Source organism: Lates calcarifer, linkage group LG16_LG22 (assembly GCF_001640805.2).
Source record: "Lates calcarifer isolate ASB-BC8 linkage group LG16_LG22, TLL_Latcal_v3, whole genome shotgun sequence".
Classification (NCBI taxonomy): domain Eukaryota; kingdom Metazoa; phylum Chordata; class Actinopteri; family Centropomidae; genus Lates; species Lates calcarifer.
In genome coordinates, this window is record NC_066848.1 from 12382460 (window position 1) to 12401683 (window position 19224).

General features: G+C 39.7%; 2 protein-coding genes across 3 annotated transcripts in view; both read right to left on the bottom strand.

Moving 5' to 3' along the window:
* Positions 1 to 630, bottom strand: part of fmn2a (formin 2a) — a 39544-nt gene extending 38914 nt beyond the window's left edge. Inside the window, exon 1 of the mRNA XM_018696992.2 lies at positions 216 to 630. Within this exon, the coding sequence (XP_018552508.1) occupies positions 216 to 309 (94 nt within the window). The 5' untranslated portion in view covers positions 310 to 630. The remainder of the gene's footprint in view (positions 1 to 215) is intronic.
* Positions 631 to 1823: 1193 nt separating this feature from the next.
* Positions 1824 to 19224, bottom strand: part of chrm3a (cholinergic receptor, muscarinic 3a) — a 75271-nt gene continuing 57870 nt past the window's right edge. For both annotated transcript variants that reach the window (XM_018696990.2, XM_018696989.2), the window contains one exon: positions 1824 to 5808. In XM_018696990.2, the coding sequence (XP_018552506.1) occupies positions 3840 to 5789 (1950 nt within the window). In that variant the 5' untranslated portion in view covers positions 5790 to 5808 and the 3' untranslated portion in view covers positions 1824 to 3839. The remainder of the gene's footprint in view (positions 5809 to 19224) is intronic.

Below are 19224 nucleotides of genomic sequence, written 5' to 3' on the forward strand. Positions count from 1 at the left end.
ACACTTAATAACTGATAAAACTTTCGTCCTCTTGAAAACTTCAAGAACATGTTGTTGTCCGTTATTGGTAAAACCAACACACATTATGTAATCACTCTGCTGCATGAGTCAAATTCTCAAAATTTGTGGCCAAATGAAACTATTTATTAAATAGCGAAAAAACTGTAGAAAAGCTTCTTGAACTTAAAAAATATATCATAAATGTGTCTACTTGCCTGAGTGGTGGATTCTCCTCAGTGGTTCAGCACTGACTAGAGAAAACAACACAAATGGGCATTTGTCTTCGCCTATGAGCCGCTCCTTAGCCATGGGTCACATGAAGTTGGTATTTTCCTCATCACATGTCTGGTCTCCTTGGCCATCTCCCATTAGCACTGTCTGACACTCCCCTCACTAACTTCATCAGGCCTCATCATTGGAAGACAGAACTGTGCAACAGTCAAAACCCTCTCTTGTGTTTATTCAGTTTCTGGTTAAAATAAGACACTCAGTACTAATGTTATTGTAGTAGCAGACAGTGATGAGGGTCACATATAACAGAAAATTAGACAAAAGCTTCCACCACCACACATAATATTAAGTCAGTCAGTATTCTTTTGGTTGGGTGCACCCTGGTGCCACATTTAAGTCCATCCCTCCAATCAACAAATGAGTTTCAGCTGTGTCCTCCCAACAAAGGCTGTTACCATATATGTCTGTGACCTTAATCTCTACAGGTTTCTGATAAGAGCTGACACACTATAAGATAATTCAATTACATAGAGAATGTTAAAGTCAAACAAAAAATGAAGACAATATTTTTTAACACCTGGAATACTGGAGCATTCATATACAGAAATGGGAGTTGTAATAATTTTGGTAGAGCATATCATGGACAGCATTTTATCTTTCCCCAAATCTGAGCAGGTCCCAGGGTGTAACATGACAAATTTACTCAGGAAACTCAGTAAACTTACTTTATGGAACAGGTTGTTAGACACCTGGTGTGTGGAGTAAAGGTTTGATGAACAAGTCTCAAGACTCTCAAACCCATGTCTACAACTATCAGTGTAGCATGGTGGAGAATCAATGAACACTGTATATAATAAAAGAGTCTGCAGTTGTTGATTTGGTTTTGAGTGAAGGCATCATAAATGCTCAAATATAAATTAATTTTAAAATATCATGCACTAACCTCGCTTTGACTGGCAGGAAATTAATTCCACAGCTTTACAGTGACCCAGTGTCCTGCTGAGATAATAAGGTCATAGTTATTAAAGATGCTGCTTGTGGTCTCAAAATAATGGATTGGCATTCTAGATTTCAATATGATTAAATATACTGGGCATGTTTTTGGTTTGGGAAAAAAAAACTGATTTGGAGGCCCTTACAAGCAGCATGTGAAAATATTGCAGCATACTTCTCCAAATAAGTCTCCCAGAAACAATGGAGGAAACAACGGTCATCATAACAACAATGCATATATTCAAGTACATCCTTACAGACCTAATATTGCACAATTGATGCAGAGGTTTTTGCCATCTTTTGGTGGCACTAAAATATACATCAACATATCTATAACTGATACAGACAAATAATAACTAATGGCTCACAACAGTACAGACTTTTTAGTACTGACAGCACAATGGGAATTTTGCAAACTAAAATAAAAATGAGGACACTCACCTAGCGCTCATCACCCACTAAAGCTAAAGCTGGTCTAGTTGGCTGCTTCAGGTACTGCAGTATAAAACTGGTCTTAGATGTGAATTTGTAATAATGTCAATGTGAGGACAATATTCAGTAAAAAACAAAACAAAACTTGTGACACAAGACACAGATAATTTCTGTCAAAACGTTTTTTGTTTGTTTATTGACTTAAAATATGAGTATGATTGGCATACTTGAAATGTAACAAAATGTTTGTATTCACCATTTTGGTAGTTTACATTCCCAATACTTAAGTACAAAAACCTCATATTTTGATGAAGAGTGTATTATGACACTGGAGCACATTGTGTTGAAAGCAGACAAAATATCCACTGTTGACAGGCATGGGATATTTTTTTAAAGATCTCTATTGCATACAGCACATAAGTCATAACTTTCATGTATGACCACTGCATCCAACATAATCCAATCTACACGTTCTGCAGTGTGCCAGTTGTCATGATAAAGTTTATCATTTGCCTCCAAAACCTTTTGCACAATATTCATACTGAAAAGATTTGGGTGCAGCAACAATGTAAAAAGATCTACTTAAGATAAGAATAACATAATGTGCATTACAAATAAAAATAAAAACAAATTCTTGCCTTAGCTGGAATTTTTATGTTGACTTTTTCTATGCAGAATAACATGATGTACTGTTGACCAAGACAGGTATCAATTCTATTTACAAATCAATAGCTGTAAGTCTTACTAATAATTTTAAAGACAAAATACTTCACCCATAAATCATATGAAATGAAATGAAAATTTAAAAAAGCCAGATGATGACAGAAAGTTAAATATTGTACTGTGGCCATTCTTTTTTTACATGTCAAATAGATATTTTGACACAATTCAATTTAAATTTTATAACTCTAAGCTAATTTATAAAATCAAACAGCTTAAAGTATGCATAACTGCTGCACAATAATGATAAAAACTCTTATCTTTGTCTTCATATTAGCAGAATGCAATTTTGATACTGCACTGAAGAAGTTGGACCAACAATGCCTGGGCAACAAGTCTTTCTCAAGCCACTAGAGGCTGCCATTGCTCTACTACATCAAAGATGGGTGGCCTTTTACAAAGAGATCCTCAGATGTGTTATTTTGTAGAAATTTAAAAGAAACACACATCTTTATAAATGAACATCTTTTGTGTACAACCAATCATTGTGTATCAAGTCAGAAATATCCAAATGTACACAAACAGAATATTATTATTATATAATCAATACTCTTGACAGAAAACTGCAAGTACATAAAACACAACCAATGTACTTATTGTCTCCACCATAAAAACCACAACAATCACATTGAACACAGCAGCTCACTGACTGTGGTGCCACACAGAATATTCACAACTCAGTTCATCAGAAGAATCATTTTCAGACTGGCTCAAAATCTCGGAAATATTTAGAAAACCAAAGATGAATATCACAAAAATAACATCTCTGTTGACGAAAAATAAGGACACAGTTTAAGAACCTTTTGTACTCCATCAGACACAGGAAAGCTATATCCATGTAGAAAGGCAATGTACAGGAGTTCTGATAAAAACACATGCCAGTCAAGAGGATGGCAGGTCAAATCAGTACAATGCAGAAGCCTGTGAAAACAAAATAGTTTTTGTCTTGGCTTTCAGTGACATATTACAGACACATAGTTTTGTTAGAAATGCAAAACCACGCTGCACATAACAGATCTAGCTACCCATAAAGAGAAATGATAAGAAATGTGAATCCCCAACCCTGTGACAAAGATATCAATTCCCCTTGTGTCAATTGCACTTCAATAATTCTCCTGCAATGCATTTGAAAGCCCTTTTCTGTTGTTTCCACTCAGTTCATTTTCTCTCAGCTGTACTAGCGTGAAATGGTTCTTCAAGGTCAGAGGGAAACCTTTTCATTTCTGGACCTTATCTTATACAACCCTTCATGCATACACACAGCTTTGCTAAATGAATGCACCGACACAAACACACACCTCAAGACCACCACATAGGATTGCTGTGTTTGACATACCAGCAGATAAACACATTAAGGATCGAGTAAAGAAACTCCACAGAAACAACAACATGGATGCTTCTTCCTTTTCCTTGTCCTATGTTAAATCTTTTGAATCTTTGATATCAACCAAATTTCCTGTCCTTTACGTAGACTCCCTGGGAATCCTCCTGTGGAAGACCACTGACTGCCTCTGCTGAAACTGCTGCTTCCTCCTTTTTTTCTGGTCCCAGCGACACAACAGTATCATCTTAAAGGTTGTACGGAAAGTCTTGTTGCACAGTGCATAGCACATGGGGTTGACTGTGCTGTTGACATAGCAAAGCCAATATCCCACTGCCCACAGGGTCTCCGGGATGCAACCTTTACAGAAAGCATTGATCAGCACCATGATGTTGTAAGGTGTCCATGTGATGATAAAAGCAAAGAGGATGGCACTGAGAGTTTGAGCTGCCTTCTTCTCCTTCACTAAGGACATGCGCTTCCTCTTGGTGATCTGAGTCCGAGCTCGGGCTGCAAAACGCTTTGCTAGAGCTGCCTCTTTGAAGGACATTGGGACAGAAGGGGATTTGGTAGCTGTGCTGGTGGTGGTACTGTCAGTGGCAGTGGTAGCAGTTGTTGGGGGACCGTCCAGAGAGCCCTGGTTAGATGTAGCCTGGATGACAGGCATTGATTGAATCTTGCGTGAGCAGAAGCGTTGGTGGTAGCTATTTTCTGAACTGTTTGCTCCATCAGGAGTGGTGGCGGCAGTGGTGTTGGTGGTGACTGTTGAGAGACTGTCTCGGTTATATTCAGCTCCCCTGAGGGGATCCTCCTCTGAGGCTGCATCCAGATCTTCACATGAGGTGAGCTGGGAGTTGACAGCAGCCTTTATACCAGGCAGGCTAAGAACAATGGAGAAAATGGTATGACTTTGGGAAATCATCTCTCTGCCCCCACAGTCCTCATCCTCTGAGGACCCAGAGTGGTCCAGCGAGACTGCAGCATCATTGTTGTTCCAGCTGTCGCTGCTGCTCTGATCTGGATCACCCTCCCCTTGCCGTGTACTACCAGGTCTCCAAGAACGAACTCCAGGCCAGCAGTGGAAGCGGCCAACCAACTCCCGACATGTGCTCTTCCTCTTGGACAACCTGGTCAGCTCGTAGCTGCTGCAACTTCTAGAACTTCCTGTTTGATGGACAAAACGAGTTCTCTCACCCCCACCATTCCCACCTCTGCTTCCTATTCCACCACGACCCCCCGAACCTTGCAGCCCAGCTAACTCTTTTGAACGGTTCTGGGTCTCCTTGTAAATGCGCCAGTAGAGAACACTCATTATCGTCACAGGCAGGTAGAAAGCTGCCATGGCTGTGCAAAAGGTTATAGTGGGTTCTGAGAGGAACTGAATGTAGCATTCATCTGAAGGTACAGTCCTTTGACCTTCAAAATACTGCCACAGCAGGATGGCTGGGGCCCACAGAACAAGAGAAACAAACCAGGCGAGGCCAATCATAATCCCAGCTCGCTTTGTGGTCCGTTTGGCCCGGTAGGTCAAAGGCCTGGTGATTGAAAAGTAGCGGTCAAAGCTGATGACCAGTAGGTTCATAACTGATGCATTGCTGGCCACATAGTCTATAGCCAGCCATAGGTCGCAGGCCCAGTTGCCCATGGCCCAGTAACCCATCACAAGATAAGCTGTGTAGAGGTTCATGGAGATGACCCCTATGATGAGGTCAGCCACAGCCAAGCTCAGCAGGAAGTAGTTATTGACCGTCTTTAGCTGGCGATTCACCTTGAAGGATACCACTACCAGGATGTTGCCGATGATGGTGATCAGTGACAGCATACCTGTCAGCAAGACAATGAGGACCACCTGCCACACAGGGTGGCCACCCAATGGATCAAGGACCGTAGTTCTGTTCCCATTTTGGGATTCTGAAGTGAGGTTTAAGAGTTTGCTGGTGGAAGAGGAATTATCATTCTCATGAGAAACCAACCAGGGGACTCCTCCAGTTCCTCCTTGGTGGAGAGCATTGGATTGTGGGAAGGCTCCGGCTGCTGGTGGCGAGGTGTTGGCAGTCAGGAAGAAACCAGGGTCTGTGCTGTTGGAGCTCATTGTTATGTCCTGGCATATTCTGAAGAGAGAGACAGAATGACAGAAAAGGGAGGTAGAAAGGTACAACGGGAGGGAGGGAAGAGGGACTTGGCACAAAAAGAGTAGTAGAAAGGGGAGAAGGATAGAGTGACAGAGAGAATGAAATGGAGAAAGGACACATGAGTAGTTGACATTCCTATTCATCTCCAGTAGGTGAGGCTAGAAACCTTCTTTACCGGGCTGGTTGTCTGAAAAGACTGAAAAGATGTTTGGGTCTAATTTGTCTTTCCTGTTAAACAATCAGTCATAACTTCATTTGTAGACGATTTGTTTGCACACTGTGAATACATTCCAAGCCATGTATTAAATTACAAGTTGACATCTGAATCAACAAGGCTAGACAGCCAACATATTCAATGAGAGAGAAGGATTGCAATCAACACATATTTCATATGACACCCAGCAAACTGCAAAGACATCTCACTTACACACAAGTAATGTGTTTTCCCACATGGCTGCCTAGTCTGTAAAGATGACAGTGTTGGGATTGCACCTTGCACATCATTAGGCCTCGGACAGGGGTGGTTTTCTCCTGTCAGATCAGGTGTGGAGTTAACATGCTGGTGATCTTTATTCAAAATTTAGCTCTGGTGTCTAGTAACAGCTCCAGTGTCAGTCACTCTGTCTGTCAGTCAAACACAGTTTTCTGGTGATTAGTTTTGTAGTTGTTCTGCTAAAACTCTGTTGACTGATTCATCTAAAATATGAACATGACAGACGACAGCCAGGAAACAGTAGGTATAGTACTTTGTTCATGCATAAAGCCAAAGGCTGACAGAAATTACTAATGACGTTAGTAGGGTATAACATTACACAGACAACAAGTATGGGCTTGCAGCATGCAGAAAGAATGAAGAAAAAAGGAGATAAATGAGTTGAGGAAGCACTGTAAAACCTTGGGATGTATTCTGGAATTTCTTTCTGTCTGAATACAGATGTTTTTGGTCAGTTTGATCATGAAAATTCATGGTGCTAGTTAATTAGTTAACAGGGTTGAAAAGAGAAGGTCGAGGATACATTTTAAATGGATATATCTATGCAGAAATTAAACCTAATGGGGAGACAGGGAGAAAATAGCCCTGCAAGAGCTAATAGTGATGTGATGGAGTGCATGAAGTGCTGTTTGTTGTTTGATTGGGGATCACTTTACAATGGAAACACAAACAATAAACAGAGGATCCTGCTGTTTTTATCAAAGCTGTTAGTGATGACTGGATAATAAGGCGAGCAATTGCCATTTTGTAAAGAAGCATGTTTTGCTTTTTACTCTAAGTTAAAATACACAGTTGTGGAAACTGACAAAATGTCATTCTGCATTTTCTTTGGAATATTATGAAGATCATCTTTATATGGAGATGTCATCTCTACATCTTAATTAATCATATTTACATACTACAAATAAAAAGAAATGCTAAGTGCTAATTACGGTAAACTTAGAAATTCTTAGAAAGAATATCATCATGTACTTGACAAATATGTATTTCTTTTAAGTGTTTAGAAATACTTTCAAATATGACAAAAATAGTTGCTTTTTGTGATTTTACAACTGTAGCAATTATTACACTATTAATTAATTCATTCATTCAGTTTTACATAAAATTTAAAATCAGTTGCGGGTGACTGCAGAGTTCACTAACCTGAATCATTCTATTTTAAGGGAACAACTGACCTGTTACTGTGGGAACAAGTAAGAACATCTAACCCAAACCCCCCTACACTGAAAGAACTGCGCACACACACGCACACACAGACACATACACACACACACACATACACACACACCATTTACATAATATCCTGACAAATACATGTGCCAACAAACACATGTAAACACAGCCATAGCAGTCCTGTACTGTATAAAATCACACTCGCACACACTATTACATCCCACAGGGAAAGGTATTTGAAGCTGAGTGCTGCACCTGTGCCTTGACAGAATCTCAGACCTCCCACAGAGCTGTTAAAGAACCCCAGTAGCCAACAGCAACTCACAGCCGTTTGTGACACTGAGCACACACTGATACTACTATTATCAGAAGGCTCCCTGCTATCCCCACTGCAGACACATATCACTGCATCCATGCACATACACAGATGTTTTGCTCTCACATTTCACACACATGAGCATGCACAGTTAAATACATATCATATTTGCAGAGAAACATGCATACTGTATGCATGTACACATGTATATGAAAACAAACATTAAACGCGGAATTAAAAAACACAACAAAACAAAAAACACAAACCCAGATGTAGCTGAACACAAAAGATAAATGAATACACTGAGTATAAAACAACAATGCCTGCGAGAACAAATGTACAGAACTGCAACATTTATGACAGACAGCAAACTTAAAAGCCTCTTAACAAAACAAAGTCTACTTTTAACTTTTCACAAAGCAAATTCTTCCAAGCATGTGAGACAGCAATGTGTTACTAATGAGTGTTAAACATCTTTTAATTGGCTTATGGGGGCAAAATGTGTCTGTGTGAAGATAAGGGTGTAAACAGTAGGGAAATCAGTCTTTAATCTGCTACCTTGACTTGCTGTAATCACAGAAGATGGAGAAACAAAATTAGAAAAACAAATAAGAAAGTTTTGAAAAAGGAAAATCAGACAAATAAAATCACAGTCAAGAGCTTAATATCCTGGCTGAGGGACAGAGTCACAGGACTGAAGAACAAGGGAAGAAAGACTGGTTCCTGTGGGAAAAGGCCAAATGTCGGACTCCTTGTACCAGCTCTTGTCTCATTTTGAGAGTCACAGGATAAGTCAGTATAGGCACAGGTGCATCAGGATTCCCTCACATGCAAGGATTTAAAGGATACAACACACTGACACACTGACAAGATGACAATGACAAGATCATTTCAGTTGCACTGATTGTAGAAAATAATATTTTTCTGTTTTTTAATGCAAGAAATATGCAGCATATGCCATATATGCGTATACTGTTTATTCATGCTCCATTTTCATGCACAACATTGACTTGACCCCAACAAAAATATTTATACAAGCCTTACTGTTGTCTCAGATTGCAGTAGTTAACTACCATAAATTTACAGTCCCCTGGGAGCAGAAACTGGCTGCACAACAGAGGGAGAGTGCTTTTGTATTGTTTGTTGTTCCCTAAAATTGAACTAATCAAACCTTTTCAGATAAAAACTGTAAGCAGCAGACACTGACATCCTTTTCCAACATGGGTGGGCTAGCTAGACATTTTACAACCAGCTACTATTACAGAGAACCATTATGGTGTCTATCTCTCCAAACCCATGTTAAACCCTGTATCTTAAGTTTGACTCTCAGGCACGTAGTTGTGATACTTTCAGGTGCACAGAGAGAGAGAGATCAATACTTGTTTACTGTGTTGCAACACAACGTGTTCCCTGACATTTTGAAGCATTTGTCCCAGCAGGGTTGGACAGAGCAATCCAAGTTGGGTCCAAGGATCCATCTAAATGATTGGGTGACTAATACATGGCCATTTCAGGTTTCTATTTTCAGCAACTAATCTAACAGAGCGGTGATACCAGCAGATGATGTCCAGCCAGGATGAGTCATGTCGACAACTATGTCTTCATAAAGGTTAAAGATGCTGTAATTTGAATCTTGGTCACTTTAGCGACCCCTTGAGCGCCGCAACATACCTTCAGTTAAAGAGTCTTCTATTTTATTTTTCCTATTATTTACATAGGTAACCAGTCAAGGAGGTTTAGTCAGCAGTGTCTGTTATAAAAGAAAGTAAGGATTATTGTCAACTTACTTTTTTATGAGGCCTTGTCTAAAACTTTACACTTTGGTCTCCCATTGCTCATGTAGTGCCTTATGTAATGTGCACTTTGTGCTGGAGCCAAGAGCAGAGACACATCTGGAGGCAGACAGGGGTTTTAAGAGTTTACTATAATAAGCCATTATTGTAAAAAAAAAATTAAGGCAAAAAGAGCTGGGGCACAAAAAAGGTTTGAATAAAATGGTTCATTTAACACACACACATGCACCGCACACATATATAAATACATATGCACACCTCCCCATGCAGGTAAATAATAATAATAAAAAGATAAATTTAAAAAGTGATTAAAATTAAAATTAAAAACATAGAAGTGGCATATCAGTAGCTATTACTGTAACTGTACCAAATGCTATTGCAGTTAATAAAAATATATTTTTTATGCTATATACAATAACACATGTCACTTCCTCATTGTATGGATATACTATTCCAGTTGTTAGTCCTGTGGTGTGGAGTGTTGCGATAATGTTGGGGGGAATGGTGGAAGGGGGACAGTGTTTTGTGGAGTTCAGTTCAGTGATGGTTGCTGCCAAAAAAAGCAGGACTAGACAAAAAGCACCCTGGCTGAGAAAAATTAATCAACAATTGGAGAGCTAGATTGGACTGACAGTAGTAGAGTTGTGAGGCAGTGGCAATGCAGAGAGAGCAACTACACACTGAATTCATACATATTTAGTCGATCCAACAGATGTAAGCAGTAAATCTCTGATTGCCATCACAGGCTGGGCAGTGCTGCATTGTCACGCAAATTGCAGATTGTAGCCTATGGCAAGACGACAGACAGCAAGAGAAGGAGAGTCAGGACTTTATACAGTGATATACTGACCGCGTATAAAATGCAACAATGCCTTTGATTTAATCTTATCAAAATGTGTTATTTAGAAAACAATCCACCAGATAATGTCATTAATGCCTTTTCTACACAAAGCTGGATGATGTGCTGCTCAGCAAAGGATAACATTCAAAGACATACCATGCCCAATCCAGGTTGTACTGAGTGATAAAAGGAGGTGGGGATGCTTGTTTCAGGGTGAAATGTGATCAGGCAAGTTGTGCCACTACACCGGCTGCTGCAGCAGTTATCGATTTCCATCTATTGAGCGATGCAGCCTTGCTGGTAAGCAAAACCTGGAGTAGACCAACTCTGACCCAGAAGTTTTATCTTCCATTTGCAAATACTACACCAACAGATGACGTAACTTACAACTGCAGTGACATTTACTAAAAAGAGACTTAAAGGAGGCTACAGTCATCTTGAGAGTAATACAAACACAGTACAGTCTGCCCCGTAGATTAAGGTGTCTGTGTGTAGAATCCAGAATCTATTTGATATTGAGCAACTTTTAGGTTAGCTAATAATCTGGGAGCCATAAAACTAATATCTTCACACAAATTGACCTCAAGTATAGACTAAATCTCCCTTAATGCAGACCAATATGGGTGTACCTCGATACACAAATATAAGAGATGGATATAATAGATATATAAAATATAGACATAACTTTAAATCATAGTGATTCATTCAATTACCCCATAGAGAGGGTGTGAAGAGGTAGCATGTAGTGGAGTGGTGCTGGCCCTGTCCTTCATAAAAGAAAGGGACTTTGTAGTTGCACAGGATGAGCTAAATCTATCACAAGCTGGTGATGATGGGGCTGTTGCCAGAAGATTGTGGCAAGGGTTGTGAAATAGCACGAGGCCATCTGTCAGGTACTCACTGCTGACAGGAACAAGCATTTAGTGCCTACTTGGCAGTGGATGTACTTACTGGAGCCACAAGAGATGCTCTAAGTCAGCTCCTAAAGTTCACACAATTCCAGGTGGGTAAATTTTAAGTGAGTTCTTATGTGAAGCCTTTATAACACCTTGTCTGAGCAAAGGCTGTGAAACCTGCAGATGATGATGACAGCTCAAAAAGGACGTCCGCCATCACGGTCTGTCTCTGAGAAATATGACAAAGCAAAAGATGAGTTGCTGGACAAGTAATCACTGGTGCAGCCACACTTTGAGGTGCAATGATCACAAGACTGGTTCCAAAGGGTGGTGTCTGATGGTGGTGGGTGACCATGACCCACAAACTTCAAAAGCACTTAGAGGAAAAGCTGTGGAGGAGTATGTAGAGCCAGCTGCTGCAGCTCTACTTACCAGGTGGTACAGATAGTTAGAAGCTACTCAGCTTATTATAAAACCAGTCTTCTTTAAGTGCTTTCAGTCTGTGCATTTCTGCTACCACTTCAACCTCTGACAGGAATTCAGGGAAGAAGGAAACATTGAAATTACATGACAACTAAACAACTCTATTGAGGAAAATAACCAGGATTGATATTGTAAGCATCACTACTTTAATGATTTGATTTTATTAATTTATTGATATGATGTATTCTTAATGACCACAACCCACTTTTTTGGTTTGTGCTACTTTATAAATGTAAAGTCCGCCAATACTATGGGCATACTCAACAATTAAAGGTCACCCACTGATTGAATATCCATAGGCCACTTTTCAGTGTCGCCCTTGAAACATAGTGGCTTTTTATTTATGATTAGAATCACTTGAAAGTAAGTTAATGACTGCTAGTTTATCCATAATGGACTATTTAAATAAAGTATCACCAGCAAATTAATCAAAATGTTCCTGAAGGAAAGAAAAGGTAAGAATGGGAAACTGTCTTTTTTCCCTTGTTTTTCTCTTTTTATTTGTTTGTAAAAAAAAAAACTAAACCCCAGCTACTTCTGAGTAAAATGATATGAAAACATCCAAAAAACATCTCTTGATTACATGCGTCATATGTCCAATAACTGCTGGAAAAATTAGGCAGCAAAAATGTTTGTCTTGACATAATTGCTTTGTTCCCAAAACTAACTTGGCATTTAGACCGGGGAACATCTCCATCTGCTTGTATTTGAGACGTGCTGATCCCTACAGCTGTTTCTAAACCATGCCCATTCATATGTGGGTTTTGATATAAACACAGTCCATGTGGTATTAATATTAAGTATTTGTATTTGTTTATTAAGAAAGTGTCAGACACTTGGCATTTACTACTGTGTCTTCTCCCAGGAGCCAGGAGTCAGTTAAGGACACATTCAACATCACATATGTCTCTGTAATTTATGGGCGGCATCTCCAAGGCCTTATCATTAATACTGCAAGTAACGACTGACAAGACATGTCTCTCCCAAAAGCAGCCAAACATTCATCCCTTATCACTAACAGAGCATGAGAGGTTCTCTGCACCCAATTAGCAAATATTAAAGGATGCATTGAGGAGATAAGGTGAATTAAAAAGCCAGAAAAACAATGGTAAGTTTATTGTAGTGGATGTCAATACCCTCTCCACGGTGGTTAATATTTAAGGTGAATGTCTTTCAGCTAATATGTGCCAAGTCATGTGCATGACGTCACACATGGATGATGTTTTGCATTGTGCAGATTTTTTCAAGGATTTTTTTGTATTAAATTGTTTAAAAATTGTGTGTACATATAATAATTAGAAAACTATATAATAATAATTGAGGTTAAACAGCACTGCTGTCACTTTAAGTAATGTAATATTCTCTGGTTTTTGCTAATATAGTGAACATTAAGTTGCACACTATGTTGCTCCTAATTTGCATAAAACTAAACACAAATGCTCCTTTCAGTAAGTGAATTTCCACCAGCCATTGCTCTGCTCTCTGGTATTTCTTGCCTCCCAGCATTCATGGGAAATGAATGACCGCTAATTACTTTCTTTGTTATTACTGCTAATTTGAGCAAATGGTTACAATGATTTCACATTTCTACTGCTTCAGCGATTCAAAGACAATCACAGTTTTCTACTGCTCAATGGTCTTTAATTAGTTAAAGGTTGCAGCAGTCAAAGTTCTTAAACTGGGTTGAAATATGGGCAAGAATCAGGAAGACCTACTTGAGGAATTAACAAGATTAACAATAAGACTAAGCTTCACAATGCTGTACTTACACTACTATATATACTGTATACTGCTAGTACAGCTAAGAAAAACAAAAAACAAAAACAATGACCTTAACAACTAGAATTACCATCTTGCGATTGTATGCCTCCGCCAAGCAGTCAAGTTGCACTTTACATCCATGTCTGTTTAGACTCATATAGATTTGTATGTATTAAAATGCTTGGTCAGTAAAGCTGATTCAGAAAGTTGTAGCCATGACAGTAGACAATGCTTTAAATATGGATGTTGCTGCAAAGAAGCTACAAATTCTATGCTACAAATGTGGATGCTTCTCACACATCTTCAACCCAACAGCACAGAAGATCTATACAATCACCACAGTTTCAAGGTGGGCACCCAGGATCAGTATCACCAATTCAGTATCTGCCAAATGTGACAGATGGTTACAATCTCCTCCTCTGTTCCTGAGTTATAGCACTGAATAATGGCCAGAAAACAGTTTTTGTAGGACATTATGATGTCAATGTGAAATCGACCTTTGACCTTTTGGATATAAAATGTCATCACCTCATCATTTTATCCTATTAGACAAATGTGTAAAATTTTGTCATAATCAGAACGTGAATTCTTGAGTAATGGCCAAAAGCATGTTATGTGAGGTCACAGTGACCTTGACCTCTGACCTTTCACTACCAAAATCGAATCAGTTCATCTTTAAGTCGAAGTGAATACTGCCAAATTTGAAGACGTTCCTGGCGTTCCTGAGATATCGCTTTCACAAGAATGGGACGGACGGATGGACAACCTGAAAACATAATGCCTTCGGGCACGACTGTCGCCAGCACAGACACATAAAAAAGCACATCTGAGGCCAGGTGCCAGAGCAGATCAAGTTCTAGCTGAACAAAGTGCTACTGAGTCTAGTTATTTTTATATTTGTTATATATGTTCACACTTCAGCTCAGAGAAAGAAGAGAATTGTTAACAGGAATGTTGTGTAAGACATAATTATTTAATCTGAAATATATTTTCACACCTCTGGATACTGTAGACAGAATAATATGTGTTTGTATTTATTGGCTGTAAAAAATAGAAGAAATCTCTACATGTTGTCATTCAATAATTCTGTGTTTTGTTTTATCAATATTTTAGTCATCAAGTGTGAATCTTGCTCTTCAAATGGAAAGTGTAAATGTGGCCAGTGGAAATTCTTCTGCCTGTACACCAGAAAAACAGGTCTAGTGTCTGTACAGTGGAAGAAGTCCCGTCCATCCCTTAATACCAGGAAGCAGCTCAGCATAATTATTCTGCCCTAACCTTGTTTATTCTCCTTTATGACTGTGGGCGGCAAGGAGATCTGCTTTTATTGAGGTGTCTTTTTTGCTGCAATCCAGATTACTGCAGTGGAGTGTCTGAGTCCTGCTTACACTGGCACCATGAGCCATAAACAGATGGCAGTTTGACGGGAGCTTAGCCTGATAAAATAACAATGTGAGGAAGTGAAATAATAATCAGTGTGAGAGGTTATACTAGGTGCCAAGGATGGCTGTGCATAGGATCCAGCCAAAACCCTGGTACTTTAAAAGATCTCTGTTGTATCAAGAGCAGGTAGGGGGACAGTACAACTTTTTACAAGGCACAACATCTCTTCCAAACGTTTGTCTCTTCTCCTTTATTTAAAAAAAATCAGAACCATTACATTTTGTTCTTCTAAATCTGAACATGTGGCAGGCTGCATATTTTATAACCCTGCTTCCAATGTTCACACGCAGCTAATTTGCAATCATGAATTACATTCACTGGAACATTTAGTTCCAATTCAGGAAGTAGTTTAACATTCTTACACTGCCACAAAGGCACAGAGAGGAGGCTGAGGTGGATGAATGGTTGCGTGGTTGTACAGTACAAAGTGCTTGACTTCAACACAGGAGACCAGGGTTCATGTCCTGTATCACGCTTCAGGTTACTGTTGAGTTTTTCAATATTTAACCCCGGTCTTTCCTAAACCTTGACTGAGTGTTTTTTAGTTTCCCAAAGCCTGACCTACCTGAATCCTTTTTCCGATATTTTCAGTAAAAACACATCTTTAAAAGCCTTCCATGAAATTAACAGCATCTCTTGATTCAGCAAATTCACAGAAAAACTACAGTAAATATGTTTATGTTAAAGCGACAAAGCCCTCTGTTTTACTGTAGAGCAAGGTAGGAAATAATGTGATGCTATTATAGGAGCCAAAAAGGATGGAGGAGGTTGGTTTGGCAGGAAACCGCTGATGTGAACATGGGTTTCTTTTAATTATGAGCATGATTGTCTTTACCCACTATCATCTTCCCCTAGCCAAACCTGTTCAAACCTTAACCATAGCCGTGTCAGATGAGTAAAAGCATTTATTTTTTCAAGACTGATTTGTAGGAGACTTAGAGGGCACTGACATCCTGCTGAGAGGGGCATCAGTGTTGTTCTGGAGGGAAATTATAAACATCACATTTTATCATTTAAATTGGAGAATTTTTTAAAACTGTTGGTGAACATTTTTTACATTTCGTGTTGCTTAAAAAAACATAATCTAGGCAGCCTTAAATTTTAAGTTAAAGCTACACAACTGCATTCAGTTAGAATGGAATTGTTCTTGTTGTTTAGTTGTTTTTTTTTTAGTTGCATTGTAGTAGCTAGATGTGAGGAGAAAAAACTACACGTGGAAAGAGAGGTAGGATGTTGTTATGCATCTGACCAGTGCTAGAGGCTCATGGGATTTCACACACATCCTCACCTTGGTGGTGGGTCTCCGTGCTTTTTGACAGCCTCTGTAACAAGCTGCTGGAACTCTTTAGACATGGCACTCTTAAGACATTTAGACATGCCTGTGTAGTATGTGTGTATGTGAAGGCAAGAGGCAGGAAGAAAAATAGAGAGGCAAAATAGAGACAGTGGAAGAATGGCTCAGGAATATGTCAAACCAAAAGTCTGAGGCCACTTGAGGATGACAGCGCAGAGAAAGCTCAAGTTAACCTTTCTTTCATTCTCACAGTAAATCTAAACCTGGATGAGGTCCAATGCATACCTTGCGTGTCTTTTAAAACAAAAGCAAAGTTCCTGTCACTGAAATTAGGCTGAGTGTTATGGTGAATGTCAGGGGGGAATACGGGGAAAAACAATTAACCTGTGCATTAAATTCACCACGGTGACAGTTAGTTCCTAACAATTCCCACAATCCCAGCTATGAAATACCACGCTTTGGGAAACAATGTCATTTCATGTGAGGCTAATTCCAAACCTGACCCTTTGTCTCACTCCTCATGCCTGCACTCTGATACAACCCCTACACAGATGCTATACACATGTAAGTGATATGCTATTGCGATCAATCCTTAAAAGGAAGTGCAACCATCTGCCTATTGAACCGGCACTCGAAAGAGACGGAGAGGGAGAAAAAACACACACTCACTCCTATGTAAACATGCTTCAGCAGGAAGAGAGGGGTCTTTCAATGCAGGGGTTGTGCGGGGGGGCGGGGGGGGCAGTGAGCAAGGAAGGTGAAAGGATACTGAAAAGGGGATAGGAATGTGCCAGGAGACGTAAGTAGTCACACCTCCTGCTCGGGGAGTGCAGTGGGATATCATGTTTATGTGAGAGAAGAGGAACAAAACAGGCTTCTCATCACAGGACAGGGGGCTGTCAGATGATGGAGACCATGTCCACTCACTGTACTGTGTGCTTCTGCACCACATGCATACATACGTTACATAAGGATGATATACACAAACACATATGGACTGAAGCACACCCATATAAACCTTAACTCCATCACAGGCTCTGTCTTAACACACTTTCAGGCATGCAAACACACACATCATCAGTTGCCAAAGCTCAAACACTTGAGGGGGCAGTGTGTCAACAAGGTGATTACAAGGAAGTCTTGAAAATGATCCAAGTACCATAGCGCCACAAAGAGAGGTGGTGCTGACAGGACTGGTTATAAGACAGTCCAAACACTTCTCCTGGCGGATATAGACAGGCTTACATAAACAGTTAGCATAGAGATAACTGTATTACAAACACAAGTACTTGCTTGGGTGGGGAAACACACACACAAACACACCCACAATCTCATATCTCCGGCTGCCCCTCTGTCGCATTCACTCAAACAGTGCTGCCCCAGCCACCCCACCCTTTCTTGCTCTCGCTGGATGTTCCTCCACCCCCACCACCACCAACTTGGCAGAGGGAGTATCCTATTTCATCCAGTGTTTTATCCAATAATTTCAGCCCAGGTGACGTGACTGTACCTGGCGCTGGAGCCTAAAATAGCTTTTGAATTTGATTCCCTTAACCCCTGGAAGTCATAGCAGCGTCATCTGTCTTTCTCAGTATCAAAAGCAGAAAGAAAAAAATGATCACCTCAAACATGAATGTACACAGATACACATGTGTATCTGCATGTTCTACGCTGGGTAGAACATGCAGATACACAGGATGGCATTTCTTTCAATACCGTCTGAGCTGTCCCAGCAGTGTATAGAATCATAATATTGTAGATTTAATTGGAGAAAGCTGTTGTGTATTTGCAAAGCTGGACTCAATTTACCTGAACTTATTGCATTTCGCTTTCTTTTTAGCAATATTTTATGGCTTTGCCAACACAGCATCTTATACAAACTATCTGGCCCGCTGGATTACTTTATTTGTGTTTACCTCTCTTGTATTATTAACTGCTGATCCTGTGACCTTTCAGTATAACTGTGTTATATTTAATTCATTGAGTTCCAAACGAAATTGGATTGGGTAGTTATTACAGGCACGTACTTCATACAAAGGTTATGACAGACTCAGAGCTGTATTTGGAAGTTGGTTACTAAATGAAAATGATGATGAATGTAGGGGAGATCAGTTTGTCGAGGAGTTTTACATGTGTATATAAAAGTAAAAGCGCATTTTAGAAATAGAGTGATTCCATACAAAGTTAATCCTTGGATGTAACACTAACAGAAGCAAATTTGCTCTAGGTGATGGGAACAGAGTTATAAAACATCCACACGAGTTGAAAATGTTTCAAATGGAGTGAAAAATGTGCACAGGCTTCAAGACACCAATTAATGAACATACAGAGAAAAAATTAAAAATAAGGGTCTGGAGGACAATAAGAGAAAGAACTGGAGTGTTGACAGGAGTCAGAGTCTGAGCTGTCAGATAAGCGCACACACACAAGTACAGCAGATACCTTTTGCTGTTGGGCTGGACAAACACAGACTGCACAAACAGTCCAGCAAGGGCAAAAATCTGCTTCATGTTCAATCTGAACACACATAAGACAGCGAACAAAAGTGAGTGAATGTGGGGAACATGCATTCTAAAGACACTGTAACTTTATTCATCTATCAGGAATACACATGAATTAACGTCAATATGATGAAAATGTGGCTGATTTAACCAAAAGTCTTATTTTCATAGACAGGTTGATGTTACACATCAGCAAGACAAAACACAGTCAAAACAGCATCAAAAAAGCTATAGACAGGTCTTGGTCAAATACAATATGACAATCCTGGACTCCACATATTGAGAACAGAGGCACCGTAAGAGGCCTTATTGAGAGACATGTTAAATAGGTGCCAGTGGTCGAGTGGCACAACAAAGTTTATAGCCTCCAATTATATTTTATATTGGGTGCTTACTGGCTA